Source organism: Triticum dicoccoides, chromosome 7A (genome assembly GCF_002162155.2).
Source record: "Triticum dicoccoides isolate Atlit2015 ecotype Zavitan chromosome 7A, WEW_v2.0, whole genome shotgun sequence".
NCBI lineage: Eukaryota > Viridiplantae > Streptophyta > Magnoliopsida > Poales > Poaceae > Triticum > Triticum dicoccoides.
Window position 1 is genome coordinate 683,958,194 of NC_041392.1, and position 25,498 is coordinate 683,983,691.

The following is a 25,498-nucleotide window of genomic DNA, read 5'->3' on the forward strand; positions in this document are numbered from 1 at the left end:
GCGGACGACGAGCGCCGGTGGCGGCGACCTCCGGTCGACCTCGCGCACGCCCCGTCGCCTCGCCTCCTCGTACTCGAAGGCGAACCATCTCGCCCAGTTGGGCAAGTCGGTTGCGTAGGCGGGGTCGCGACGCTGCTCCGGCGTCAGCAGCGCCCGCCGGCGCCGCACCTCCTCCGCGTGAGCACGAGCCGACCGCGGGGCCGCCGGCACTGGGATCCTATCTGGATCCAGATGCCAGTCGTGCGGTAGCGTCACGTCGGGATACGGCAGAGGCTGGCGGTGCTGCTAGTGCCACTCCACCTGGTGCACTGGCACGTTCACGCGCTGCCTCTGCCGGCGAGGCGCCGGCGCCGGCGGGGGCGGGAGGAACTCTGAGGGGAAAGGGGTGGCGGGGGACTTTCCCTTGGCCTTGTTGTCGTTGGCGTCGGAGAAGAGGCTCATCTCGCTGTGGTTGTGGTGGCTAGGGTTTGCCGGCGACGAGGGAGCAAAGGATGGCAGATGTGGACGGCGAGTTTGGATGAGGACGGCCCTGCCGCACGGTCGACTTAAAAAAGGACGAGTGACGTCGCTGACGCGTGGGCCCGTCGTCAGAAATTAAGCTGACCGCGTGGGCAACGGGTAGTTGGACGGCCGCCATGTGGGGACGCGGCGGATAGCGAGAAGGCACGCGAAGCGTCCGTTCGGCGTCCGCGCCGATGCATTTGGGGCGCAAATTTGGGCCGCAAATGCGTCGGCGCGAATGCGGTGCGGACGTGATTTGGGTTTCGGTTGGCGCGTTGGGCCGCCACTTTTGTCCGCGCCGACCCAAACGGACGCAGGCGGACGAAATGGGTCGTCCCTTTGGAGTTGCTCTCAGGGGAAACATTTTTGGCGCAAGGCTGCCGCCGGTCAGCCTTCCATTGATTCCTCACCGGCAGCGCAGTGAAGGCGCGTTGATGCGCATCCTGCCCTCTCCCGCCACGCGTACACATGCATGTTGCCCGCTTGTCGCCCACCCGCCGCTATAAAAGCCGCCCTCCCTCGCCGGTGGCCGCACACACTCCTCTCCCCCCTCACCGAAGACGACCCTCTCGCCACCGACGCCCCCTTTCTCCCAGCCAACGCTCCTCCTCCGACAACAATGGTCGAGCGCTACCCTGGCGACGGTGTGCCGCCCAATGGCTTCGGTCGCCGACGCCTGCATGAGGACGAGGCTCGCCTCCTCTACGAGGCGGACTACCTGGCCCCGCCGGACATAGGGCTCAGCGTCGGCGACGCCGTGATCGCGCGCATCCGGTCGTCGTTGCCGAAGCAGGTGCGAAACCAGTCGAGGTATGCCCCCGACAGCAACACGTTGTGGACGGCGTATTTCGACCGCCGCCACGAGGAGCAGCTCGCCTCCACCAATGGTGTCGAGCCCCGCGGCCGCCTCAACTCCGAGGGGCGGCGCCAATGCTGGGGCGTCCCCGGCCGCACCCTCGAAGCCGTCCTCGAGCACATCGAGGCCAGCAACATGCCGTGATTGGAGTACCCAACACCTTCCTCCTTCTATCGCCGCCGTGACAGCTCTTGGACGCCGCGGCGAATGGAGGCGGCGTCCTCCTCGTCGTGGGGCTCCCTTTCCTTCGGATCACCGGTGCTCCGTCCCGTTAAGCCAGAGCCACAGGAGGCGCCGCCCTCGTCATCAACGAGGGCAGTCGTGGCCCTCTCCTTCCTCCTCCCGCCTCGTCAGGCCGAAGACCAAGCCGGGGCTCGTCACCGTGAAGAAGGAGCACGAGACCATAGCCGCCGACGAGGAGACCAGACTGAAATGGGCACGGGACGACTACATCCAGCAAGATATGGAGCGCCATGAATCGGCAACGCAGGCCGGGGGTGCGGCAAGGATAGCGGCGGTGTGTAGGACGATGACGACGACAACGGCGGTGACTACACCAATTCTACAAGCTACTCGGATGTAGAAGACGGGCGGCGGCTAGTAGTAGTAGTTGTTGTTTTTAGTTTTCTTTTTAGATTTATGTTTTCAATCTGTACAAATATCAATAAAACACCTAAATTTCCTCCAAATTTGTGACGTGTTTGACGAATTTTGACCGAGTTTGATTTTTAAAAAACGGCATCTAAGGTGGCAGTTGGGAAACCAACCACCCTATGCCGATTTTTTCGCCGGCACGCCCTCACACGACGCTATTTCAATCTCCTAAGAGACCGAACCGCTGGAGATGCTCTGAGGTGAGGCCGAGAAGAGGCTCACACCCAGGCGAGTGACGAGCACCCCGGCCGAAACAAGACTCGACCGTGGGTTCTCGAGACAACACGTACGCACGCGAATCTCACGACTTCCGAGCCCAAAAGTCTCGAGTCGAGTCGCGCTCTGTTTTCCTGGCTCGGCTTAACTCGATCCCATCTCACATATTTTTGCTTTCCAGAGGAGGAAAAAGGTGCGCCTCTCCTTTCGCGCTCCTACCCCGAGCATGCACCCGCCACCAGCCGCTGCCCGCCCGCTCCCACGCACGCACACAGAGAGACAGACACACCGTCCTCCTCCGTCCACCCCCCATGTCGCCTTCCCGCCTCTCTCCCCTCCCCTTCCCTTCCCTTGCCTTGCACGTCACTTAAGACTCAACCCAAGCAACCAGCGCGAGCTCCTCGGCAGCAGTACAGTCCAAGCAACACCCGTCCCGTCGTCATCATCTCGACCCCGTCCCGTCCGCCTCACACGAGCCCGCACCCGGCAAGAGCCATTTCTTTTCTCCCCGGCCCACCTAACCTCGCTCCCTCCCCACCAAACGCCCCCTCGGCCGATCCTTCCCCCCCTCCCGCCACAGCCGGCGGTGCTATTCGATCGGTCCATTGATCGAGCTCGCTCGCGGAAATGGGTGGCGCGAGGCAGTTCTTGGCTGCCCTGCTGGCGGTTGCCGCGGCGGCGGCGATGGTGGCGCCGGCGCGGGGGCGGTTCGTGGTGGAGAAGAGCAGCGTGAGGGTGCTGGCGCCGGAGCACATCCGGGGCCACCACGACGCCGCCATCGGCAACTTCGGCGTGCCCGACTACGGCGGCACGCTCACGGGCGTCGTGCTCTACCCGGACAAGAAGGCCACCGGCTGCGCCGAGTTCCCGGCCAGGTTCAAGTCCAAGTCCGGCCGCCCCGTCGTCCTCCTGCTCGACCGCGGAGGTACACCCACCACAAGCTCGCTCAGCAATTATCTTCAGCTAGCCATTAACCCTGCTGATTTGATCGATTGATTCTGGCTCCGGCTAATTCTCACGGGGAAGACATTGCCGATGCGCGACTGACTATGCGAGCTTGAATTGTTCGACGATTTACGGTGCCGCCGAATTTATTTATTTTTCCATCGGTGATGTGTTAACTGGGAAGCTACTGGGAGTAGTACTAATACATTAGCCTGTTACGTACACATGTTAATTAATTTAGTGCTGGTGGTAGTATTTTAAACCTGTTGATGTAGATATATTTAATTTAGTGCTGGTGGTAGTATTTTAAACCTGTTGATGTAGATATATCTCCAACTCAGATATGAGAGATTTTCACAAGCTTTTAAATCTGCGGTGGGGAAAGGGACTTTACGAACAAAGATAACTTTTGCCGTGTTCCATTTAGTCAGTTGTTTTGTACTAAAAGGTAGAATCAGGCGACTTTTCTTGGTTGGGTGTCATGTAAGTGGCCAAAAATTCGAATTCAAACGAAATTTACAAAAAAAGGTACCAAATTCAAACGCACATCGTCCTACTGCTCGACGGTGGAGGTAAATACACACTTTTGATGATGCTAGTCTATGATTTGCCTTATTAGTGGTTTTGGCTAATTCTCATGAGGAATGAACTGTTGAAGTTCATGTCAAAATGAGATTACTCATGTTTAATTGATTGCCGGTGATTTATGGCGAGTTTATGTCAATATCTTGTTAAACGTCAGAGCTCTGCTATTGATGGGTTAAGTCAATGTGCTAATCTTAAATAGGCAAACATGCTAATTACTTTAGTGCCACTAGTCGTCTTCTTTTCCTTGTTTTGTGATGTGGATTGGTCTCCAACTTAGATATACGAGAGACATTGTGATCACAACTTTTTACAACTGCCGTAGGGGAAGGGAGTTCACAATTCTGATCTGCTAGTGGTCACTGGAAAAGGTAGAGTCAGGCAACTTTTCTTGGTCGAATATCATGTAGCCAGTCAAAATTTTGAATAGTGACGAAATTTATATAAAAAACACCAAATTCAAATGCAAATCTGTGGAAACATGCCAAATTAAAACGGAATTTGTAAAAGATTAAGCTAATATTTCCCTGATGGATTATCTTCACTGTCTGCGTCAACGGTTTCAGATAACTGCCTGGCCTGACAGTTCTGAACCCAGAAAGCGAAATGAGTAGATACAGACATGCACGCAGTACACACTTATTATACAGCCGTTGCATTTGTTGGTACCCATTTCATTTTGATCCAACCGTCCCAACGCACCTGATCACAACACTTCCACTACCAACTCCAATCAGTTGGTGCCGCAAGCAATTCCTTCAAGCCAAAGACTGCATCAGACAGACCAACTATCTGTCCAATCCTTGCTTGATTAATCCCCAAGCAAAGAAAGAATTCGACATTTTCCTTCAAGCATCAGATCAACTACTATCTGTTTCATCATCCTTCCTTGATTGATTTCCAAGCAAAGAAAGGAAGAATTCCACACTTTCATTTTGTGTAGTAGTAACAAATAAAAAGATGAATTCTGGTACGGAACCCTAGCTGTAAATTGACAACAATTTGACTGGCGTTTGTACTGTCCCACCAGAGTGCTACTTCGCGCTCAAGTCGTGGAACGCGCAGCAGGCGGGCGCGGCGGCGGTGCTGATCGCGGACACGGTGGACGAGCAGCTGCTGACCATGGACACCCCCGAGGCGTCCCCGGACACGAGGTACCTCGACAAGCTCAACATCCCGTCGGCGCTGGTGAACCGCGCCTTCGGGGAGTCGCTGAAGCGGATGGCGGAGAAGGCCGACGCCGAGGGCGAGGTGGTGGTGAAGCTGGACTGGCGGGAGTCGATGCCGCACCCGGACGAGCGCGTGGAGTACGAGCTCTGGACCAACAGCAACGACGAGTGCGGCCCCCGGTGCGACGAGCAGGCGGCCTTCGTCAGGAGCTTCCGCGGCCACGCCCAGATCCTGGAGCGCGGCGGCTACGCGCGCTTCACCCCGCACTACATCACCTGGTACTGCCCCGAGGCGTTCCGGCTCACGCGCCAGTGCCAGTCCCAGTGCATCAACCACGGCAGGTACGTACGCCATTGCCGGTCTAGGAAGCTTTCTCTGGTACCTGTCATGGCATGGCAAGGAACAATGTGGTTACCGGGTGTGCAGGTACTGCGCGCCGGACCCGGAGGAGGACTTCGGGGAGGGGTACGAGGGGAAGCAGGTGGTGGTGGAGAACCTGCGGCAGCTGTGCGTGCACCGGGTGGCCAACGAGAGCGGGCGGCCGTGGGCGTGGTGGGACTTCGCCATGGACTACAAGCTCCGGTGCTCCATGAAGGAGAAGAAGTACAGCAAGGCGTGCGCCGAGGAGGTGGTGGCGTCGCTGGGGCTGCCGCTGGAGAAGGTGCTGGCGTGCATGGGCGACCCCGACGCCGACGCCGACAACGCCGTGCTGTCCAAGGAGCAGGAGGACCAGATCGGGCGCGGGTCAAGGGGGGACGTCACCATCCTGCCCACGCTCGTCATCAACGACGTCCAGTACAGAGGTTGGTTGGCTGGCTGTCGCTGCATGCAGATTTCTCCGGCGACGGGAGAGGTGAGGGTTTGACGTGATGCTGTTGTTTGGGCGTGCAGGGAAGCTGGAGAGGACGGCGGTGCTCAAGGCCGTGTGCGCCGGCTTCAAGGAGGGGACCGAGCCGCAAGTCTGCCTCAGCCATGGTAGGCGCCACCAAGGCCTTCATTTCCATTCGAACTGCCGGTCAGGCAAGACGGCGAAACGACGGTGAAGTTCTGACGAGCTTTTCTCTGCAGACATGGAGACGAACGAGTGCCTGCACCGGAACGGCGGGTGCTGGCGGGACGAGGCGACGAACGTGACGGCGTGCAGGGACACGTACCGGGGCAGGGTTTGCGAGTGCCCGGTGGTGAACGGCGTCCGCTACGACGGCGACGGGTACACCCACTGCAAAGGTACCTACCTGCACTTTTCTCCTCTCGATAACGCTAGGAAAATACCACCGGAGGTTCACGGTGAGGTTACATGTTTGCTCGGCTGTTTGTTTCAGCTGTTGGTCCGGGCAGGTGCGCGCTGAACCACGGCGGGTGCTGGGCGGAGACCAAGGGGGAGCGCACCTTCTCCGCCTGCTCGGTACAATACAACCTCCTCCTTCCCCTACTTCTAGCCTTCAGAGTTTCACTTAGGAAACCTCTGAACCTCATCGTCTACCTATGAACCTGTCCATGATCTCTGCTAACCCATGAATGGTGGTGCCAGGACACGGCGCTGAGCGGGTGCCGGTGCCCGCCGGGGTTCCAAGGCGACGGCCACAAATGCGAAGGTAAGATCTCGCTCCGCCAATTCCTCGCTGAGACTGACATGAGACATGATCGAGAGAGGGTACTAACAGAGCCGAGTTTCAGACCTGGACGAGTGCAAGGATAAGCTGGCGTGCACCTGCCCGGACTGCCACTGCAACAACACCTGGGGCAGCTACGAGTGCGGCTGCAGGGGCAACCAGGTGTACATCCGCGGGGAGGACGTCTGCGTGGCAAACAGCATGTCCAGGTTCGGCTGGCTCGTCGCCCTCCTCGCCGTCTCCTGCGCCGCCGGCCTAGGGGTCGCCGGCTTCATCTTCTACAAGTACAGGCTCAGGGTATGTATGTTCAGCACCGTCCTTCTCCCCAGAGCAAATGGTTAACCAAGAAGACCTCTAGTGCAACAGGGCAAAAACTGACTCTGTGTTTCATTTCCTACTAGTCGTACATGGACTCGGAGATCATGGCCATCATGTCCCAGTACATGCCGCTCGACAGCCAGAACAACGAGCACCAGCCGCTCCGGCAGCATGCTCCAGACGCCTAAGGTAATCAAATCATTCAACAGATGAACTGTTTTTGGGCACTAAAACATCCCTGAAAATGATTCAGGCTTCTGCATCTTATGAACAGGCAACAGATGGAAAATGGATCTGGGAATGAAAGCTTGCAGAGTTTTCATCAACCATACCCGGCAGATACTTTGCTATCATGCTTTTCAATGATTTTTTTGTTACTACAACTTCACTTTCTATATATAGAAGAAACAAGAGAACCATGGTTTGTACAAAGCAAGGCACAGGGGTGAGCTGTAGATACATAGCTAGGTAGGCATTTCTGCTCCCCTTGTGGCTGTGGATCACAACACATTAGACAGAATACTTTCACTAAGAACATACAAAGTGTGATGTACAATGGATTATAACCAATACCAGCACTGGTGTTTCTGTCATTTTTAAGGTCTGTTTTCTAGAATGCCCTCATCGGAACACCGGGGGCTCTACTGTGACATGTATCAATACTGTTGTAAGTGCTACAGTTTCAGAATCAATGGTAGGCATGCAGTTGATAACTTGGTACTTCTAGTAGGTCCTCACTGGTAACCCCACTTTATTAGTAGCTGCGTGAGCTACCATGCGTCGTCCTACAATCCATTCCATGGACAGTGGAGCATCACCAGGCTCTAGGTTTGTCCACGTCGATCGACGGGTCCATGATGTGATTCTGGTGACCCTATTTGGCCACAAGACTTGTGTACCCTGAAAACAGGACTCCATGCTGACTCCCTTGCCAAATAAATACCATTTTATTTCTAAAATGGTCAAAATATGTGATCCATATTACAAGAGGAAACAGACCACGCCACGATCATTCAAGCATCCATTATCTCATTAGTGCCTTAAAGAGGTAAGAGAGTTTCAGGGTTGTCATAAACAAATGGCGACGGCACTTCTAGAATCAAAATGATGATAGGAAAATCTCCCAAAAGAAATATCCACTTTCCCAGTGATTTTATTTGTCTAACTACCAGCCTGTAGAAAGAAGACGGGCTGCATGGATTGAATATAACATTACACCTTCTCTCAAAACAAGGAAAATCCGCTAAATCTTCTTAGGGGCTAAATGAGATCTTACAACAGTGTATCAGAAGCCTTTTACTTGTATTGCTCTGAAACTTCACGAACAAACTTGTCCATGAATTGACACTTCTTGTCAAAACCCCAGCCAGGATTATTCTGCAAAACACAAGATGGCACAGCCGAATAGTAGCTGAGTAGCAAGCAGGAAGCAGGTTCTGTCTAAGAAAACAAAAGATACGAATACTGAAATACATTAAGTATCAACACATAAATTATCCTTTTAAGGTACTATCTAGAACAGCACACTAAGATGTGAAATGCAAACAATTATCATCTTTTTCCTTCAAAAACTATGGAGACAAATGGCATTGCATATTTTGAGTTTACGATGCTAGCTGCAAATATTTCAATATGTGATGCTTACATATCCATAAGCAGTTTATAACAAGCTGACTTTTAGCATATGTGCTTAGCCAACTTCAAAGTTAGATAGTATCAACGCCCACTACGAGCCTTCAAAAACTATGGCCCTTTGGTTGTAAGATAGTTGTTGGTAGACTTTGCCACATAGGATTTTTGATGATGTGTCATGCAATAAATGAGGAAAGAGAGGAATGTTGTATGTACATGAACCAACACCCATTGCACAAGCTCCAATGTAGAATGAGAGAGCACCTTATTTATTATCTCACATCCTATTGGGCATACTAGATACAACCCATTGGAGATGTTGTATGTTAAGATGTTGGTTGATGACATGGCATATTTTACCAACAAGCTAACATACAAACTGTTGGAGATGCTCTTATAGATGTATCTGACACCCATAGACATACAGCTAGATAGGGGATGTTCAAAGACCAGAGTTTTTTTCCGGAAGAGATCACGGCCGTAGTTAAAATCTGTTTGATATCCTAACAGAAGGCTGATCTATTTTTAAACAAGGTGACTATTAATGGTTATGTTAGAACCAGCCAAATAAGACAAGAATCATGTTGCTTCCGTTACAACTAAACATTCAGCAGCTCAATTACTCAAAAGGCTAAATTGATTGACTCATGATACTATGCTGTCTAGAGCATCAGTTGTAATAAGAAGGCTAACCTTGAGAGAAAGTAAAGTTTTATCAGTAAACCGCTTTACTGAATTGGGTATGTTTTCTGGAAGAGTGTTGGCAACCCTTTGCAACTCCCCTTCTTGCTGTATTGCAGTTACGACATCAGGCCCGCTGTACATATCTATCAGCTCTTTCATATGGGGTGCCCTTTTCATGATATCTTCCACGGCATCCTAAGAATGATACAGTAGATTAGTGGGTCAGTTGAAACCCTAAAAAGAACTCATATGGCAGCAAAGTGAATGCAAGTATACAACTGTGAACTGCTAATGTATATATGTAATTTGAAATTTAGGGCACACTAAAAGCTGAATTCTAAAATCAGAGATGCTTCTTTCTACAAATCTGGTCAGTATCTGGAAAGTATAACCGTCTTACCATATTAATGATGAAACTATTGAGACGTTCATGCCTTTCTGGAAAGATAATCTACAAAACTTAAATCCAATGTATTTGGCAAACTACCTTTATTTGGAACAGGAAACTCATCTGATAGTTTAGCAGCTTAACCTTATCAGCCAGGTCGAACCAGAAAATTGACCTTGGAAAGTTAGATATTCTATGTGAACCTCATACTGACTCCAGATCATTTACAAAAATATGCATATCAGCTTATAACACTAGAACATTATCAAAGTAGATCTGAGATTTAACATCAAATCTACAAATACCTTTTCGACCACGATCTAGGTAGTTCTATATGTATACTACTGGACAAAGTTAGGGGAAGTTTGATTGCCAACACACGAGGATATAAATTGCAAACTGAAGCTGTACTATTTTGATATTATTCTCTGGTCCATAATTTATTTATCAAGTCTAAAGCAGGCATTCTTATATCATCCAAATAAAGATATGGACCCATTACACAAGCTATAACAGCAAAGCAAGGTAAAAAAGCCTTGTCCAGTAGACTTACTCTGCCACACTCTGATGTATTTGGTTACTAGTTGCAGCAAATACAAGATATCACACAGAAAATATCTATTTGCACAAACATTTCCAGGGTGAAACAGATATGGCATGAGGACAGTTAAACAAATCACCTGCCATTCTTCCTGGTCCTGGATGCCTTCATAAGCAACTATGAATGGCTTTACTTTCTGCAGCATCTCCTCCAATGACATAGGCGGCTTCTCCTCAATATCAGGATTAGCAAAGCTCACATTGTACTCTGGCTCAAACTCAATCTGCACACGCAAACATCCAAAGATAAAAACCCATCAGGGATCCAACAAGCACACACAGATCTTATAATTTTGATAACTCTGATGCAGTGCAGAGCGCACCATGTTATTGGTATGAATAGCGTTGAGAAGCGCGTCATCAATCGGCAGTGGCAGTGCCTCATCTGCTGCCTCATCGAACGCCTCATCCCAAATCTTCATTTTCTCAGGCCCGAGCCGCTTCTCGAGTTTCTCACCATCAGCGTTGTCACCCAAGAAGACCTTTTCCCGCTCGTTCACGTCAGCAGGCCGACCACGGCCACCGTCCCGGCCACCTCCGCGGCCCCCACGCCCCCCTCTGCCGCGTCCACCGCCAGTATCGCCACGGCCAAGGAGCTCCAAAGCACGCTTCACAGCCTCCTGTGGCGCCAATCTCGGCTGCCCGCTTGGAGCCGAAGGGGTCGGAGCTTTCCTTGCCTCGCGGCTTCGAACGAAGCGGTTCTCCTCGGGGGCCCTGTCCACCGGTGGCTGCACACGCGGCACGCCGCGGCCCGCGCCGGAGGTAGGGATCGAACGCGGCGGCTCGGATGAGGAGGAGGCAGCGGTGGCTGGCGGCTCCGGATCGGAGGGGGGAGGGACGGAGTCGAAGCGCTTTGCGAAGGTGGGTTGCTTGGGGGCATCTTCGTCGGATGGCGGCGGCGGCGGGGGCAGCGGGGATCCGCGACCGCGGCCGGCGCCGGAGAAGGACGAGAAGGACGGGGTGGTGGGGGAGGGCGGGATCACGGGCTCCCCGCGGCCACGGCCGGCAGAAGATGGTGCGGCGAAGAGATCCGCTCCATTGTCGTCCTCGGGGATGGGGCTCCCGGGAGCGCGCGGCGGCGCGGAGGCGGAGTGCGGTAGGCCGCGCCCGCGCCCGCGCCCAGCGCCACCGCTGCCGCCGATGCCGGAGAAGGAGGAGAACGCGGCGGCGTAGGAGGAGGGGAGGTGCGCGTGCCGCCGGGCGGCGGCGGCGGCTGCGGCGGCGCCGATGCCTCGCATGGTGGTGGTGGGGATGGGTTTAGCGCGCGATGCAGGCTAGGGTTGGGGCTCGCGAGGTGTTCGACGAAATGGGCTGTGGAGTGGGGCCTGGAACGAATTTCGATCCGGCGTAAATCGTGGCCGTTAGATCTCAGTCGATGGATGTATTTTAGCCGTCCGATCATCATTCTCGCTAGAAGATTTGAGAGCAATATTCCACTTTCACGTATGGTCACTTGTGCTTGTAAAATCAGTATAGTTACTAAGCTCCCACGAAATTGAGCTATCCGGTGCGTCGAGGGGTGTAGCAGACGTGTGGGATCATCCTGTCAGCCGGCACGAAGAGGTTGACAGTCGGTTCGGTCCACCTCGTAGTTAACCCGTGTTGTATGTATGAGCATTCCCTGAATTAGGTGACATGTTGTCTCAAACGATCGAGCAATCAACCAAGCACGCCAATGTCGTATCTATCCATTCTCATTGCCTCGATCTAATCTCCTCCGATCCCATCCCTTTGCATCCAAGCAAGAAAAATAGGCTCGTGATGCTTCTCTTCCAAGTTATGATGTTGCCAGAATCTTGGATGATGGTAGCTGGGAGGTTCAGTCCCCATGGCATAATGCTAGATATCAACAAAAGTTTTTTGAGATGGAACTATCTGTGTTTTGTGCAGAGCTCCTGAAACATTTTTTTAGAAAGAGGGCCATCAACTGTTGGTTGTAATTTGTAAGGGCCTCAGAAACATCGACTCATTGAAGTAAATGAACTGGAACTAACAAAGGAAAGCTTCTTTTTGACACCAATAGATGAGTTCGTAATGGTAGAGTTTAGCTTTTTGTCCGATGTTTGGTGGAATCTGTTTTTGCAGTAGCAGCAAAGTCGCTCTTTTCTCTATTGATTTTGGGAGAAATGGCGTGTGATGAAAGACATTGAAGGATGAACAGAGGATTCTTGAGGATAGACCTTTGGAGCTTCGGCTAAGACAACAGTAGCTAGAGTCCAACTAAATGGTATATAATGTCAATCACACATGATATATATGTGATCTATGTTTGAGACAAAGCTTCAGCTTGCATGCGGTAAGTAAACATGTATTCTCTGGAATTTGGATTTATTTTATTGATGCATATCCAGAATTGTGTAATGCACTTATGAGATGCTCATAGTGGGCGTGGTTATTAGCGTTCCAAATGAAACATTCTTCTGGGGATCATCATGTGGTGCGCGCTGCACCTTCTAGTAGAATGAGAATTTTGCTATTTCTCACCCGGTTGAGGAATAAGTTCTTCCTTTCCTCGAAACAAAAACCGGACTTGGCAAATTAGGACCGGCGCCAAACAATCCTTCTTATAGTGTGCGTGGTAGCCACACACCTTAAATCCAAACATTCAAATCATGCATATCCATGCACGTCCATCATACACATGAATGCCGCACATAAATAACATTTGTTGATAGCGAAATATATAATTCGAACATAAAATTTGTTTTAAGTGCACAATTCAAACATTAGCTTTTTGGTGTTCATTGTGGGCCCACGTATGCTCCACAAGATCACTGAGTAGCTGCATGTGCACCTGATGCTCTCAAATATTCATGCATCTACAGAACATTCATAAATTGATCTGCATCTTATTGTTCCAGGATGTGAACTTGTTCTTCAGACTTGACAAAACATTGGTTTGGGCTATTGTGCAAAATGACACAACATGTCATCACCTATCACAAAGTCTCTGATTTCCACATCATTGCAGCTTCACGAACAATTTCTCTACGAGCTTGGAGCAATACTCTGAATGCCTTCTTCACATCCTTCCTATCTGCTTCTTGCATTGTGCAGAGTGGATTTGTTTGTTGCCTTGGGGATTGGCTATGGTCTTTACAAACGCTGCCCGCGGAGGATAGATGTCATCGGGATAACACCCCATATTGTAGTCGTGGTCGTTGACAGTGTAGTTGCACGGTGATGATTCCCCGTTACAAATTCTCTTGAACACGGGAGATCGCTGCAACACATTGATGTCATTGTGAGAACCAGAAATTCCAAAGAAAGCATGCCAAATCCATGAGCCATGTGATCCCATCTCTTTCAATATGATAGTGGCTCTTTTGGTGGGGTATTGTTACTCATGTGCAAACCTTTGGGAGCAGTTCTTCCATTGCCAATGCATGCAATCAACTGAACCATACTTGGAAAACCTCTTGCCTCTATAATAGCAAGCAACTTTTCTATACCCTCCACATTTCATTCTCTCAAATACTCTGCTCCGAACACCTGCACCGCGGTACTGGCAAACCTCACCGTGGTCTTTAGGCATGTGCTCTCCCGCATCCGAACCATCTCACCAACGGCATCGTTGATGGTACCAAGTGCAAGCATCCTCAGAGCAACCTGATACGTCTCCAACGTATCTATATTTTCTGATTGCTCCATGCTATATTATCTACTGTTTTGGGCAATATTGGGCTTTATTATCCACTTTTATATTACTTTTGGGACTAACCTATTAACCGGAAGCCCAGCCCAGATTTGCTGTTTTATGCCTATTTCAGTGTTTCGAAGAAAAGGAATATCAAACGGAGTCAAAACAGAACGAAATCAACTGGAGAAGTTATTTTTGGAAGGAAAGCCACCAGATAGACTTGGACTCTACGTCAGAAGATACGGGAGCTGGCCACGAGGGTGGGGGCGCGCCCACCCCCTTAGGGCGCGCCCCCCTGCCTCGTGGGGCCCCCGAAGCTCCACCGACATACTCATTTCACCCATATATACCTACGTATCGCAAAACTTCCAGAACAGAGAATAGATCGGGAGTTCCGCCGCCCCAAGCTTCTGTAGCCACCAAAACCTATTCGGGACCCTGTTCCGGCACCCTGCCGGAGGGGGGAACCCTCACCGGTGGCCATCTTCATCATCCCGGCGCTTTCCATGACGAGGAGGGAGTAGTTCACCCTCGGGGCTGAGGGTATGTATCAGTAGCTATGTGTTTGATCTCTCTCTCTCTCTCTCTCTCTCTCTCGTGTTCTTGATTTGACACGATCTTGATGTATCGCGAGCTTTGCTATTATAGTTGGATCTTATGTTTCTTCTCCCCCTCTTCTCTCTTGTAATGGATTGAGTTTTTCCCTTTGAAGTAATCTTATCGGATTGAGTCTTTAAAGATTTGAGAACACCTGATGTATGTCTTGCCGTGCGTATCTGTGGTGACAATGGGATATCACGTGATTCACTTGATGTATGTTTTGGTGATCAACTTGCGGGTTCCGCCCATGAACCTATGCATAGGGGTTGGCACACATTTTCGTCGTGATTCCCCGGTAGAAACTTTGGGGCATTCTTTGAGGTTCTATGTGTTGGTTTGAGTAGATGAATTGAGATTGTGTGATGCATATCGTATAATCATACCCATGGATACTTGATGTGACATTGGAGTATCTAGGTGACATTAGGGTTTTGGTTGATTTGTATCTTAAGGTGTTATTCTAGTACGAACTCTAGGGCTGTTTGTGACACTTATAGGAATAGCCCAACGGGTTGATTGGAAAGAATAACTTTGAGGTGGTTTCGTACCCTACCATAATCTCTTCGTTTGTTCTCCGCTATTAGTGACTTTGGAGTGACTCTTTGTTGCATGTTGATGGATACTTATGTGATCCGATTATGTTATTATTGTCAAGAGAACTTGTAATAGTGAAAGTATGAACCCTAGGCCTTGTTTCCTATCATTGCAATACCGTTTATGCTCACTTTTACCGCTTCCTACCTTGCTGTTTTTATATTTTCAGTTTACAAAAACCTATATCTACCATCCATATACCTCTTGTATCACCATCTCTTCGCCGAACTAGTGCACCTATACAATTTACCATTGTATTGGGTGTGTTGGAGACACAAGAGACTCTTTGCTATTTGGTTGCAGGGTTGCTTGAGAGATACCATCTTCATCCTACGCCTCCCACGGATTGATAAATCTTAGGTCATCCACTTGAGGGAAATTTGCTACTGTCCTACAAACCTCTGCACTTGAAGGCCCAAAAACATCCACAAGAAGAAGGTTGCGTAGTAGACATCACAACCATGCATTTCTGCTTAGCGGAGAATGATAGTTGTCCGCAACTGATGATCTGCAAGGGCACATGGCTATTGCAATTCGCGGTAAGTAGGGTATGTCAATCCCAAAGGGGAGCGGTGTTGCACAGGTAACTACCAACCCGCAACTACATCATCACTTACGTGGCTACATTCACACCCAGAGTGTTATCTGAAAATAGTTTGTTCGTCAGTTGCTGACCAAACGGTAATAAGGTGGTTTTACCTAAACAACTACGTGGAGGTAAAAACATAAATGAAACAACAGTCAAAATAAAGGCGCGGCGCTTGAGTGTTAGATTTATTTTCCGTCCCGAAGCATTACAGTAGCATTGCAACAAAGAGGACAACTCTCTAGCTGCATCACCATTGGCCTTGAATAACAACATGTTGTCATCTGCAAAAAGCAAGTGGCTCACCGGGGGTGCCGCTTTTGCCACTTCGATCCCACAGAGGTGCGATGACTGAGAATTATGCTTTAAGGGGCAAGGATGGCCCTCCGCTGCCAACAAGAACATGTAAGGAGAAATAGGGTCCCACTGTCGGATACCACGTGTAGGTTAAAAAGTTTCAAGCTTAGTATCATTAAACAGAACAGAAAAATTGACCAAGCTTACTAAACTCATAATCATAGAGATCCAAGTTGGTGCAAACCCCGCCTTCTGCATTATAGCCTTAAGATAATCCCATTTGACTCGGTCATAGGCTTTCATGGTATCCAACTTCAGAGCACAAAAGCTGTTTTTCTTTGCTTTGTATCTCTTCGTGAAATGGAAGCACGGGTTTTGTTATCAGTAATAAGCCGACCATGGACTAAGATCGTCTCCAACCGCTAGAAGTTGATATTACCTGATATCCCTAATACCGTGGTACTCCATAGTATTTGATTGATAGTATTGTGAGCACGACTTGACCTGGTCCATTAGATCGCAAAGAATAGACAACCCAACTTAATTCATGATATTTTCAAGGAGCTCTTAAAAATTTGAATTAATCTAAAACTTCCTTGTGTTTTGTTGTTTCCTTGTAAGTAGATGAAAATAATTTTAGCTATCAGTTTAAAAATCTCTTCATTTTTTTGAAAAAAATTCACGAAAAAATTCTTGAAACTTATAAATGTTCCCATTTTTTAAAAAAATATCCACTTATAAAAAGCATTCACAATTTGAAAAAATATTTCCGATTATTTTTTAACATAGTATGTATGCAGACGCTCATACACTCACCCCTACGAGCGCACGCATGCACACCCTAACCTATGAGCACCTCCGAGAGACTGAGCCGGCACATCATCTTGAGATTGACGAAGATGACACAGACACCTTCATAGTTGACGGGAACGTCTCCTCCCATTAAACGCACATCGCTCGAAGACCTGAAATGAATCTAGGAAAATATGAGCACCTCCCGAGCAAATGTTCTTGAATTTTAAAACATGTTCATGTCAAAAAATTGTTTCCTATTTTTCTTTAAAATGTTTGCACTTAAAACATTGAATTTTTCTAATCATATTTTATTGTTCCTGAAACTTATTTTTGTGTGTTTCTAATAAATGTTCCAGAAATCTTATAAAAATATCCACCTTTAAAAATATTCACAATTCAGAAAGTGTTCATGTCTTCAAAAGATGGGAAGACACTGGCCGGAGAAAATCCCAAGGCCTCCTTTGGTTCATAGGAATATTGTAGGAATTACAAAGGATTGGAACTTTGTAAGAAAAATTCCTTTGAAGCCCTTTGGTTCATAGAAATGGATTCCTATTCCTACGTAGAATAGGATTCAATCCTTCACATTTCAAAGGGAAAAAAACATTAGCCTAGACTCAATGGAAAAAATCCTATCCTATGCATCAAATGACATCTTTTTCTCTATAGGATTTGAGATGCATGTCATCTCACTTCCTATGATTTTCCTATTCCTATATTATTCGTATCCTATGAACCAAAGGAGGCCCAAGCTTGTCTGAATTCTCTCTCTCCCCCACTCTCCGAAAAAACAGGATAGTAGAAAGAGAGAAAGAAGATGTGGGCCCAGCCCAGCCCAGCCCAATGAAAGAAAGAAGAGGCCGGTCCGGAGACGGGACCCGAGTCCGACCCGAGGCGGGTCCTGGGTTAGGGCTCGCCTGGACATATATACGCCAGCCGCCGCGCCTCCTCCCCTTCGTTCCAAAGATCCAGCGAGAGAGAGAGACAGAAATCCCCAATCCACCAAACCCTAACCCACCAGAAGAGATCGGCGAGAGAGACCCGGCGATGGCGGTTGAGGAGATGCAGTTTGCCATGCCGATGGCCGCCGGCTATGAGGGATTTCACTTCACCCCGTTCCAGGCGGAGAAGGAGCAGGCGGAGGCGTTTGTCAGGGCCACCATGGCGGACGCGGCGGAGGACGAGGCGTCCGTCAGCGTCAGGACGAAGGCGGAGGCGGAGAAGGTGGCGGCGATCCTCAAGGCCAGTGCGGAGGCGGAGGAGGCCAAGGCGGAGGCGGAGAAGGAGGCCAAGGCGGGTGTGGAGGAGGAGGCTTTCGTCGTCAAGGCCAAGGCGGAGAAGGAGGAGACGTTTGTTGTCAAGGCCAAGTCCAAGGCGAATGACCCGGCGTTCATGGTGCTGGCCGGAGAGAGGGGCCCCGGTATGGCGGAGGCGGACGAGATGGACTACATGTCGGACCAGACGGACTACGGCTCGGACGAAGACATTGAAGTGACCTACGCCAAGATGTGTGAGCGGTTCGAGTAGCGCAGGCGGGTGAGGCATGCTCACATGCCCTGGCTCAAGTTCCAGTCCGTTGCCTCCCTCCTCAAGATGCAGGAGGATAACAAGGGACGGCAGCAGTGGCGGAGCTAGACAAAAATGCTTGGGGGGCCGAAAGACAAAAATCCATGATGAGCAACTGCTGTTGAGAGGAAATTTATAATAAGTGTAGTTAGGTCTCGATTGACTGAAACTTAACCAAGCCTCAGTCGAATGATATAGTATATAAAAAGAAAAAGAAAGAAGCTGAAGAAAAGAATGCACAATTCTCTATACAAGATCTAAGGGATATACAAGATCTAAGGGATATAGTATTGACTGAGACATAACAAAATCTTAATCCACGGAGACTTAGTAAAACTGATTTATAATGTGTACAGTCCAATAGTGCAATCAACGGCTGACCAACTGCCACTTAGAGAAAAAATTGTAGTGCCATCACCAAAAACTTCCCAATTAGTTAGATCAAACCACACAAGAAAAAAAACCCCAGTTTGATTCATTGTACATCAGTGTTGATGTACAGGCAACGCTCTTCAGATTTAGGCTGTGCGTCACGGCGGGGGCAGCTGGTTAAGATGAACCACACCATATTGTAACACTGAACGAGTCATACCTAAATACTTCAGCTAGTCATGTGCTGCCGCTGATCTATCCATGCACGAACGTGCCCTACATTTAGGATCTGTACGCTCTCTCTCTCTCTCTCTACACACATGAGCTGAGAAGCACGTGCCTGAAGATGGGTTAGTTCGTTGCTGCACTGTAGTTGCTGCACTGTACATGAAGATGGATTAAGCCGCGTGAAGATGGATTAGGCCGAGCTGCAGCCAGCAGGGGCCACTGCTACCTAGTAATGAAATAAAATCGTTTGGGCTGGGGGGGCCACGGCCCCCTCAGGTCATAACATAGCTCCGCCGTTGGACGGATGTCATTGATGCTAGTATCTATCATCCATCCATGTAGCATTGGAGCTTGCCCATGACTTGTGTAGCTGCTACGGTCTGATGATGCAGAAGCAAGGTTGACTCTACCTGGTTGGCTCTATGCTATATTTACTAGAAGTGGGGTGTACTAATCTACTGATTAAGGGTTTGTCTATATAATAACTCACTCAACACGCTGAGTAGTGGTTCAGGTAGAGCTGTCATCGATACTACGACCCAAGTTCTCAGGTGAAGTAGAGCTGGATGCACTCGTGAGGATGATGAAGGAATAAATTGTACTATATGCACTCCATGCTCACGCAAAAAAGGGCTAAACAAACAATTTTTAATGGTCTTTTAATGGTCTAGTAGATACCGTTGACAAAAAAAGAGCAATCCCTTCCTGAGAGTGATTTTTTTTTTGCGGGAAAGGGAATTTCATTCATCATGCGTGTTCCATTTGAGCGAGAGGTTCTGGCGTGGTGTTCGGCTGAGGGTCGAACTTGGAGCCACTGGGAGCCTTCTCCCTTTGCTCCTGGAGTTCGGAAGGTCGCTTTGAGGCGCCTCCGGGACTATCTCCCCCCGGCTCGGTGCCCCTTGAGACAATACCTCGGCATTGTCCGTAGAGTAAGGAGAGGAGGCAGTTGGAAGTGTATCACTATTCATGTCCGACGAGTCCAAGGAACCGTCCGACGAGGATACGTCGATACGGGCTTGGGGCGGACTGCATAATCATATTCGACGTTAGGAGAAGCAGTGCAACAAAAGTATGCTATGAGTTACTCTGGTATCCGAATACTTACGACTTCGCCAGGGGCTTGGCCCTGAGCAGCCACTCGTCTTTGCCGTCGGCGGCGGTGGTGGAGCAGTCCGGAAGGAGAGTCCTTCCCTTCTTGGACCCTTCGGCCTCCCCGGTTGGGGCGGCCTTCTTTTTCTTGTCTCCCCCAGTTGGAGGGGGAGAATCTTCATCTTCCTTCTCCTCGTTTTCACGGGAGGAGTGCGTCTCGGAGTTATCGGATGATGTGTCCGATACCACTTGACGCCGGGAACTCTTTCGGGTTCCCGTGGCCTTCTACTTGGTCTTCTCCGGCACCTCATAAGGAGCCGGAGTCCGCATCTCCGTCAAGAGAGCGTCTGCAGGGTCTTCGGGAACAGGGGCCGAACAGTTAATCTGCTCCGATGTCTCCACCCAGTCCTGTCAAAGGCATGTGAGCTCAGACCCCGCACATGGTTAAGCTATGGGAAATAAATACCCTACCCGGTGTACAGAGCTTACCGGATTCACAGGGCGCTTCGCGCTTAACCCACGGTCCTCGGTAAGAGAAGGGGGGACCTCGGCGCCTTTGAACAGCACCTTCCAGACGTCCTTATGCGTCGTGTCGAAGAGCTCGTGCACAGTCTGGTGCTGGGCCGAATCGAACTCCCATAAGTTGAAAGCCCGTTGTTGACACGGGAGGATCCGACGGAAGAGCATGACCTGGACTATGTTGACAAGCTTAAGTTTCTTGCTTGTCATGTTCCGGATACACTTCTGGAGTCTGTCCAGCTCCACCGATGAGCCCCAAGACAGGCCCTTCTCCTTTCAGGAAGTGAGCCGCATGGGGATTCCGGATCGAAACTCGGGGGCCGCCACCCAGTTGGTGTCGCGCGGCTCGATGATGTAGAACCACCCCGATTGCCACCCCTTTATGGTCTCCACGAAGGAGCCCGCGAGCCATGTAACGTTGCGCATTTTGCCCAACATGGCTTCGCCGCATTCCGCTTGTTGGCCGCCTACTACCTTTGGCTTGATATTGAAGGTCTTCAGCCATAGGCCGAAGTGGGGCCGGATGCGGAGGAAAGCCTCGCACACGACAATGAACACTGAGATGTTGAGGATGAAATTCGAGGCCAGATCATGAAAGTCCAGCCCATAATAGAATATAAGGCCGCGGACGAATGGATGGAGGGGAAACCCCAGTCCGCGGATGAAGTGGGGGAGGAAAACCACCCTTTCGTGAGGTTCTGGGGTAGGGACGATCTGCCCCGCGGCTGGCAGCCGGTGCGCGATATCCGTGGCTAAGTATCCGGCTCCACGTAGTTTTTTTATGTGTCCCTCCGTGACAGAGGAGACCATCCACTTGCCTCCCGCTTCGGAAATGTTTGGAGAGAGTTGAGGAAAAGGATGTGGACTTGGGCGCTGGAGCTCGAGTGCGCGAGAATGGATGGGCAAGGAGGAAGAAGGCGTTGGTAGAAAAAGGTGAGACCTTATCCCTTTATAAGGGTGGACAAAACTATGTGCCCCCACCACCCTGGTAAAACTTGCTTATCCCCCAAGCGCCGTAATTGATGGTGCGGTTGGGTTACCCACGTCCGTATTAATGGGAATCCCGTAATAAGGGGACACGATCTCTTCTTCGACAAGACATGCCAAGGAAACCGCCTCGCGAAACACGCCGAGACAGGTTATGAAAAACGATTCGAATAAAAAGACCTGGCTGTGGTGTGATGTCACACTATGGGGAACGTCAGCAGATTAGACTTGTGTAAATATTATTCCCTCTACGGTGGTATGTGGAACTTATTTTGCAGAGCCAGACACAATCCTCGTGTTCAAAATCTTCTATGAAGTATTCGGAGGAGGAACCCACCTTGCAATGCCGAAGACAATCTGCGCGCCGGACTCATCATCATTGAAGTCTGGTTCAGGGGCTACTGAGGGAGTCCTGGATTAGGGGGTATTCGGACAGCCGGATTATATCCTTTGGCCGGACTGTTAGACTATGAAAATATAAGATTGAAGACTTCGTCCCGTGTCCGTGTGGGACTCTCCTTGGCGTGGAAGGCAAGCTTGGCAATATGGATATGTAGATCTCCTTCCTTGTAACCGACTCTGTGTAAGCCTAGCCCCCTCCGGTGTCTATATAAACCGGAGGGTTTTAGTCCGTAAGACAACATACAATCATACCATAGGCTAGCTTCTAGGGTTTAGCCTCTCTGATCTCGTGGTAGATTAACTCTTGTACTACTCATATTATCAAGAATAATCAAGCAGGACGTAGGGTTTTACCTCCATCAAAAGGGCCCGAACCTGGGTAAAACATTGTGTCCCCTGCCTCCTGTTACCATCCGCCTTAGACGCATAGTTCGGGACCCCCTACCCGAGATTCGCCGGTTTTGACACCGACAACATCTTTTATCCTACCCTCCCGTGGCAGCGGGGTCCTAATGGAAACTAAGGGATATTAAGGCCTCCTTTTAATAGAGAACCAGAATAAAGCATTATCACATAGTGAATACATGAACTCCTCAAACTACGGTCATAACCGGTAAGTATCCCGATTATTGTCACTTCGGGGTTAACGGATCATAACACATAATAGGTGACTATAGACTTGCAAGATAGGATCAAGAACACTCATATATTAATGAAAACATAATAGGTTCAGATCTGAAATCATGGCACTCGGGCCCTAGTGACAAGCATTAAGCATAGCAAAGTCATAGCAACATCAATCTCAGAACATAGTGGATACTAGGGATCAAACCCTAACAAAACTAACTCGATTACATGGTAAATCTCATCCAACCCATCACCGTCCAGCAAGCCTACGATGGAATTACTCACGCACGGCGGTGAGCATCATGAAATTGGTGATGGAGGATGGTTGATGATGACGACGGCGATGAATCCCCCTCTCCGGAGCCCCGAACGGACTCCAGATCAGCCCTCCTGAGAGGTTTTAGGGCTTGGCGGCGGCTCCGTATCGTAAAACACGATGATTTCTTCTCTCCTATTTTTTTCTCCCCGAAAGAAGTTATATAGAGTTGGAGTTGGAGTCGGGAGGTCTCCAGGGGGCCCACGAGGTAGGGGGCGCGCCCTAGGGGGGCGCCCCCCACCCTCGTGGAAAGGGTGTGGGCCCCCTGGTCTTCATCTTTGGCGAGGATTTTTTATTATTTATTGTAAGATATTCCGTGGAGTTTCAGGTCATTCCGAGAACTTTTGTTTTCTACACATAAAACAACATCATGGCAATTCTGCTGAAAACAGCGTCAGTCCGGGTTAGTTCCATTCAAATCATACAAATTAGAGTCCAAAACAAGGGTAGAAGTGTTTGGAAAAGTAGATACGACGGAGACGTATCAATGGCAACAATACAATACGTGCCTTGCTGCCCCTACTGTCACTGGGAAAAGACACTGCAAGATTGAACCCAAAGCTAAGCACTTTTCCCATTGCAAGAAAGATCAATCTAGTAGGCCAAACCAAACTGATAATTCGAAAGACTTGCAAAGATAACCAATCATACATAAAAGAATTCAGAGGAGATTCAAATATTGTTTATAGATAGACTTGATCATAAACCCACAATTCATCGGTCTCAACAAACACACCGCAAAAAGAAGATTACATCGAATAGTTCTCCACAAGAGAGGGGGAGAACATTGTATTGAGATCCACAAAGAGAGAAGAAGCCATCTAGCTAATAACTATGGACCCGTAGGTCTAAGGTAAACTACTCACACTTCATCGGAGGGGCTACGGTGTTGATGTAGAAGCCCTCCGTGATCGATGCCCCCTCCGGCGGAGCTCCGAAACAGGCCCCAAGATGGGATCTCGTGGATACAAAAAGTTGCGGCGATGGAATTACGTTTTTGGCTCCGTATCTGATCGTTTGGGGGTACATATGTATATATAGGAGGAAGAAGTACGTCGGTGGAGCAACAGGGGGCCCACGAGGGTGGAGGGCGCGCCTGGGGGGGTAGGCGCGCCCCTACCTCGAGGCTTCCTCTTCTGCGTCTTGACGTAGGGTCCAAGTCTCCTAGGTCTTGTTCGTTGAGAAAATCATGTTCCCGAAGGTTTCATTCCGTTTGGACTCCGTTTGATATTCCTTTTCTTCAAAACCCTAAAATAGGCAAAAAACAACAATTCTGGGCTGGGCCTCCGGTTAATAGGTTAGTCCCAAAAATAATATAAAAGTGGATAATAAAGCCCAATAATGTCCAAAACAGTAGATAATATAGCATGGAGCAATCAAAAATTATACATACGTTGGAGACGTATCAGTGCTGATGATGCCAGTGCAGAGGATGCTACCGAACTCAAGTGGGAGTTCGACGAGGATTCGGGCCGTTACTATGTTTCTTTTCCGGATGATCAGTAGAGGAGCCCAGTTGGGGCGATCGGGGATCTAGCATTTGGAGTTGTCTTTCTTTATTTTGGTTCCGTAGTCGGACCTTGTTTGTATTCTGGATGATGTATGATATATTTTATGTGTTGTGTGAAGTGGCGATTGTAAGCCGACTCTTTATCCCTTTCTTATTCAGTACATGGGATGTGTAAAGATTACCCCTCTTGCGACATGCCTACCATGCGGCTATGCTTCTAAGTCGTGCCCCGACACGTGGGAGATATAGCCGCATTGTGGATGTTACAGCTGCACTGTAGCAGCCTTAATAATTGATCTTAATTGACCTAGGTTTAGCCTAGATAAAAAACATCCAACATTCTCCGCCTTGATCGTAAGGCTAAACTTATAAGCCCACTTCTTAATAAAATGGCATACGAGATAAAAGGATTGCAACGGTCCCTTAGTACCGTATAACCCAGTTACTACAATATACCACGTCATCTCGAAATGGAATTTCTTTAACTTAGGAGCTCCATGAACTTAACTCTTACTTGAAAAACTTATGAGCTCATTCCTTTGCTGGAACTTATACAGAGCCAATAAAATATAATGGTCAATTAAGTAGCATTGATCTAACTAACAACAGTACATCATTCCATCGAAGGAACAAACCCCTTTAGGTTTGTGGGGAGATGGTGTTGTAGTGGTCCCAGGAGTGCAGTTTCTCTTCATATATTCTTGTGCATATCCTCATGTGCGCGCTTTAAAAAAAGATAAATATGTTTTGTTTCCAAAATCATAATTTGATCCTTAATAGTAGCCCACCATTTATTCTTTATGCCGACAACATTAGAAGGCAAGGCTCTTTGAAAAATATGATTCTTAGCTTTAATGTCTTTAGCAGAACACTTAAGCATCAAGAAATTAATCTTATATAATGCTCAACACTTATGCCTTATATTTAATACTTCTCTGTTGAGCCTTAAAACTTAATTCATCAAGGCGTTGAACATGTTTGATTCTGGAATTAATCTTTCACAATACCCTAGGTCTGACAGATATCTTTTGACATGTTACTCGAATAATCTGCACTCTTACATAACGAGTCCCGAGATAAATAATCGAGAAAAGTCCATTTTTCGTCCCTCAATTCTTTGATCTGGCCACTTTTGGTCCCTCAACTCTAAAACCGAACAGGTTGCACCACAAACTCTCCAAACCAGTCATATTTCGCCCCTCCGCAGA

General features: G+C 49.1%; 2 protein-coding genes across 2 annotated transcripts; one reads left to right on the forward strand and one right to left on the reverse strand.

Annotated features, from left to right (window-relative positions):
* Positions 1-2,628: 2,628 nt before the first annotated feature.
* LOC119327567 (vacuolar-sorting receptor 6-like) lies at positions 2,629-7,574 on the forward strand. Its single transcript, XM_037600666.1, has 10 exons — positions 2,629-3,152; positions 4,788-5,268; positions 5,354-5,730; positions 5,819-5,902; positions 5,996-6,154; positions 6,250-6,332; positions 6,459-6,522; positions 6,605-6,837; positions 6,942-7,047; positions 7,133-7,574. The coding sequence occupies exons 1-9, from the start codon at positions 2,855-2,857 to the stop codon at positions 7,044-7,046; spliced, it is 1,884 nt and encodes a 627-aa protein (XP_037456563.1). The 5' UTR covers positions 2,629-2,854; the 3' UTR covers position 7,047; positions 7,133-7,574.
* Positions 7,575-7,853: 279 nt separating this feature from the next.
* On the reverse strand, positions 7,854-11,423 carry LOC119327568 (translation initiation factor IF-2-like). The gene is made up of 4 exons (XM_037600667.1): positions 10,486-11,423; positions 10,243-10,386; positions 9,184-9,369; positions 7,854-8,235 (listed from the first exon to the last, which is right to left on the reverse strand). Exons 1-4 carry the CDS (start codon positions 11,398-11,400, stop codon positions 8,155-8,157), a joined length of 1,326 nt encoding a protein of 441 aa, XP_037456564.1. The 5' UTR covers positions 11,401-11,423; the 3' UTR covers positions 7,854-8,154.
* Positions 11,424-25,498: the final 14,075 nt, after the last annotated feature.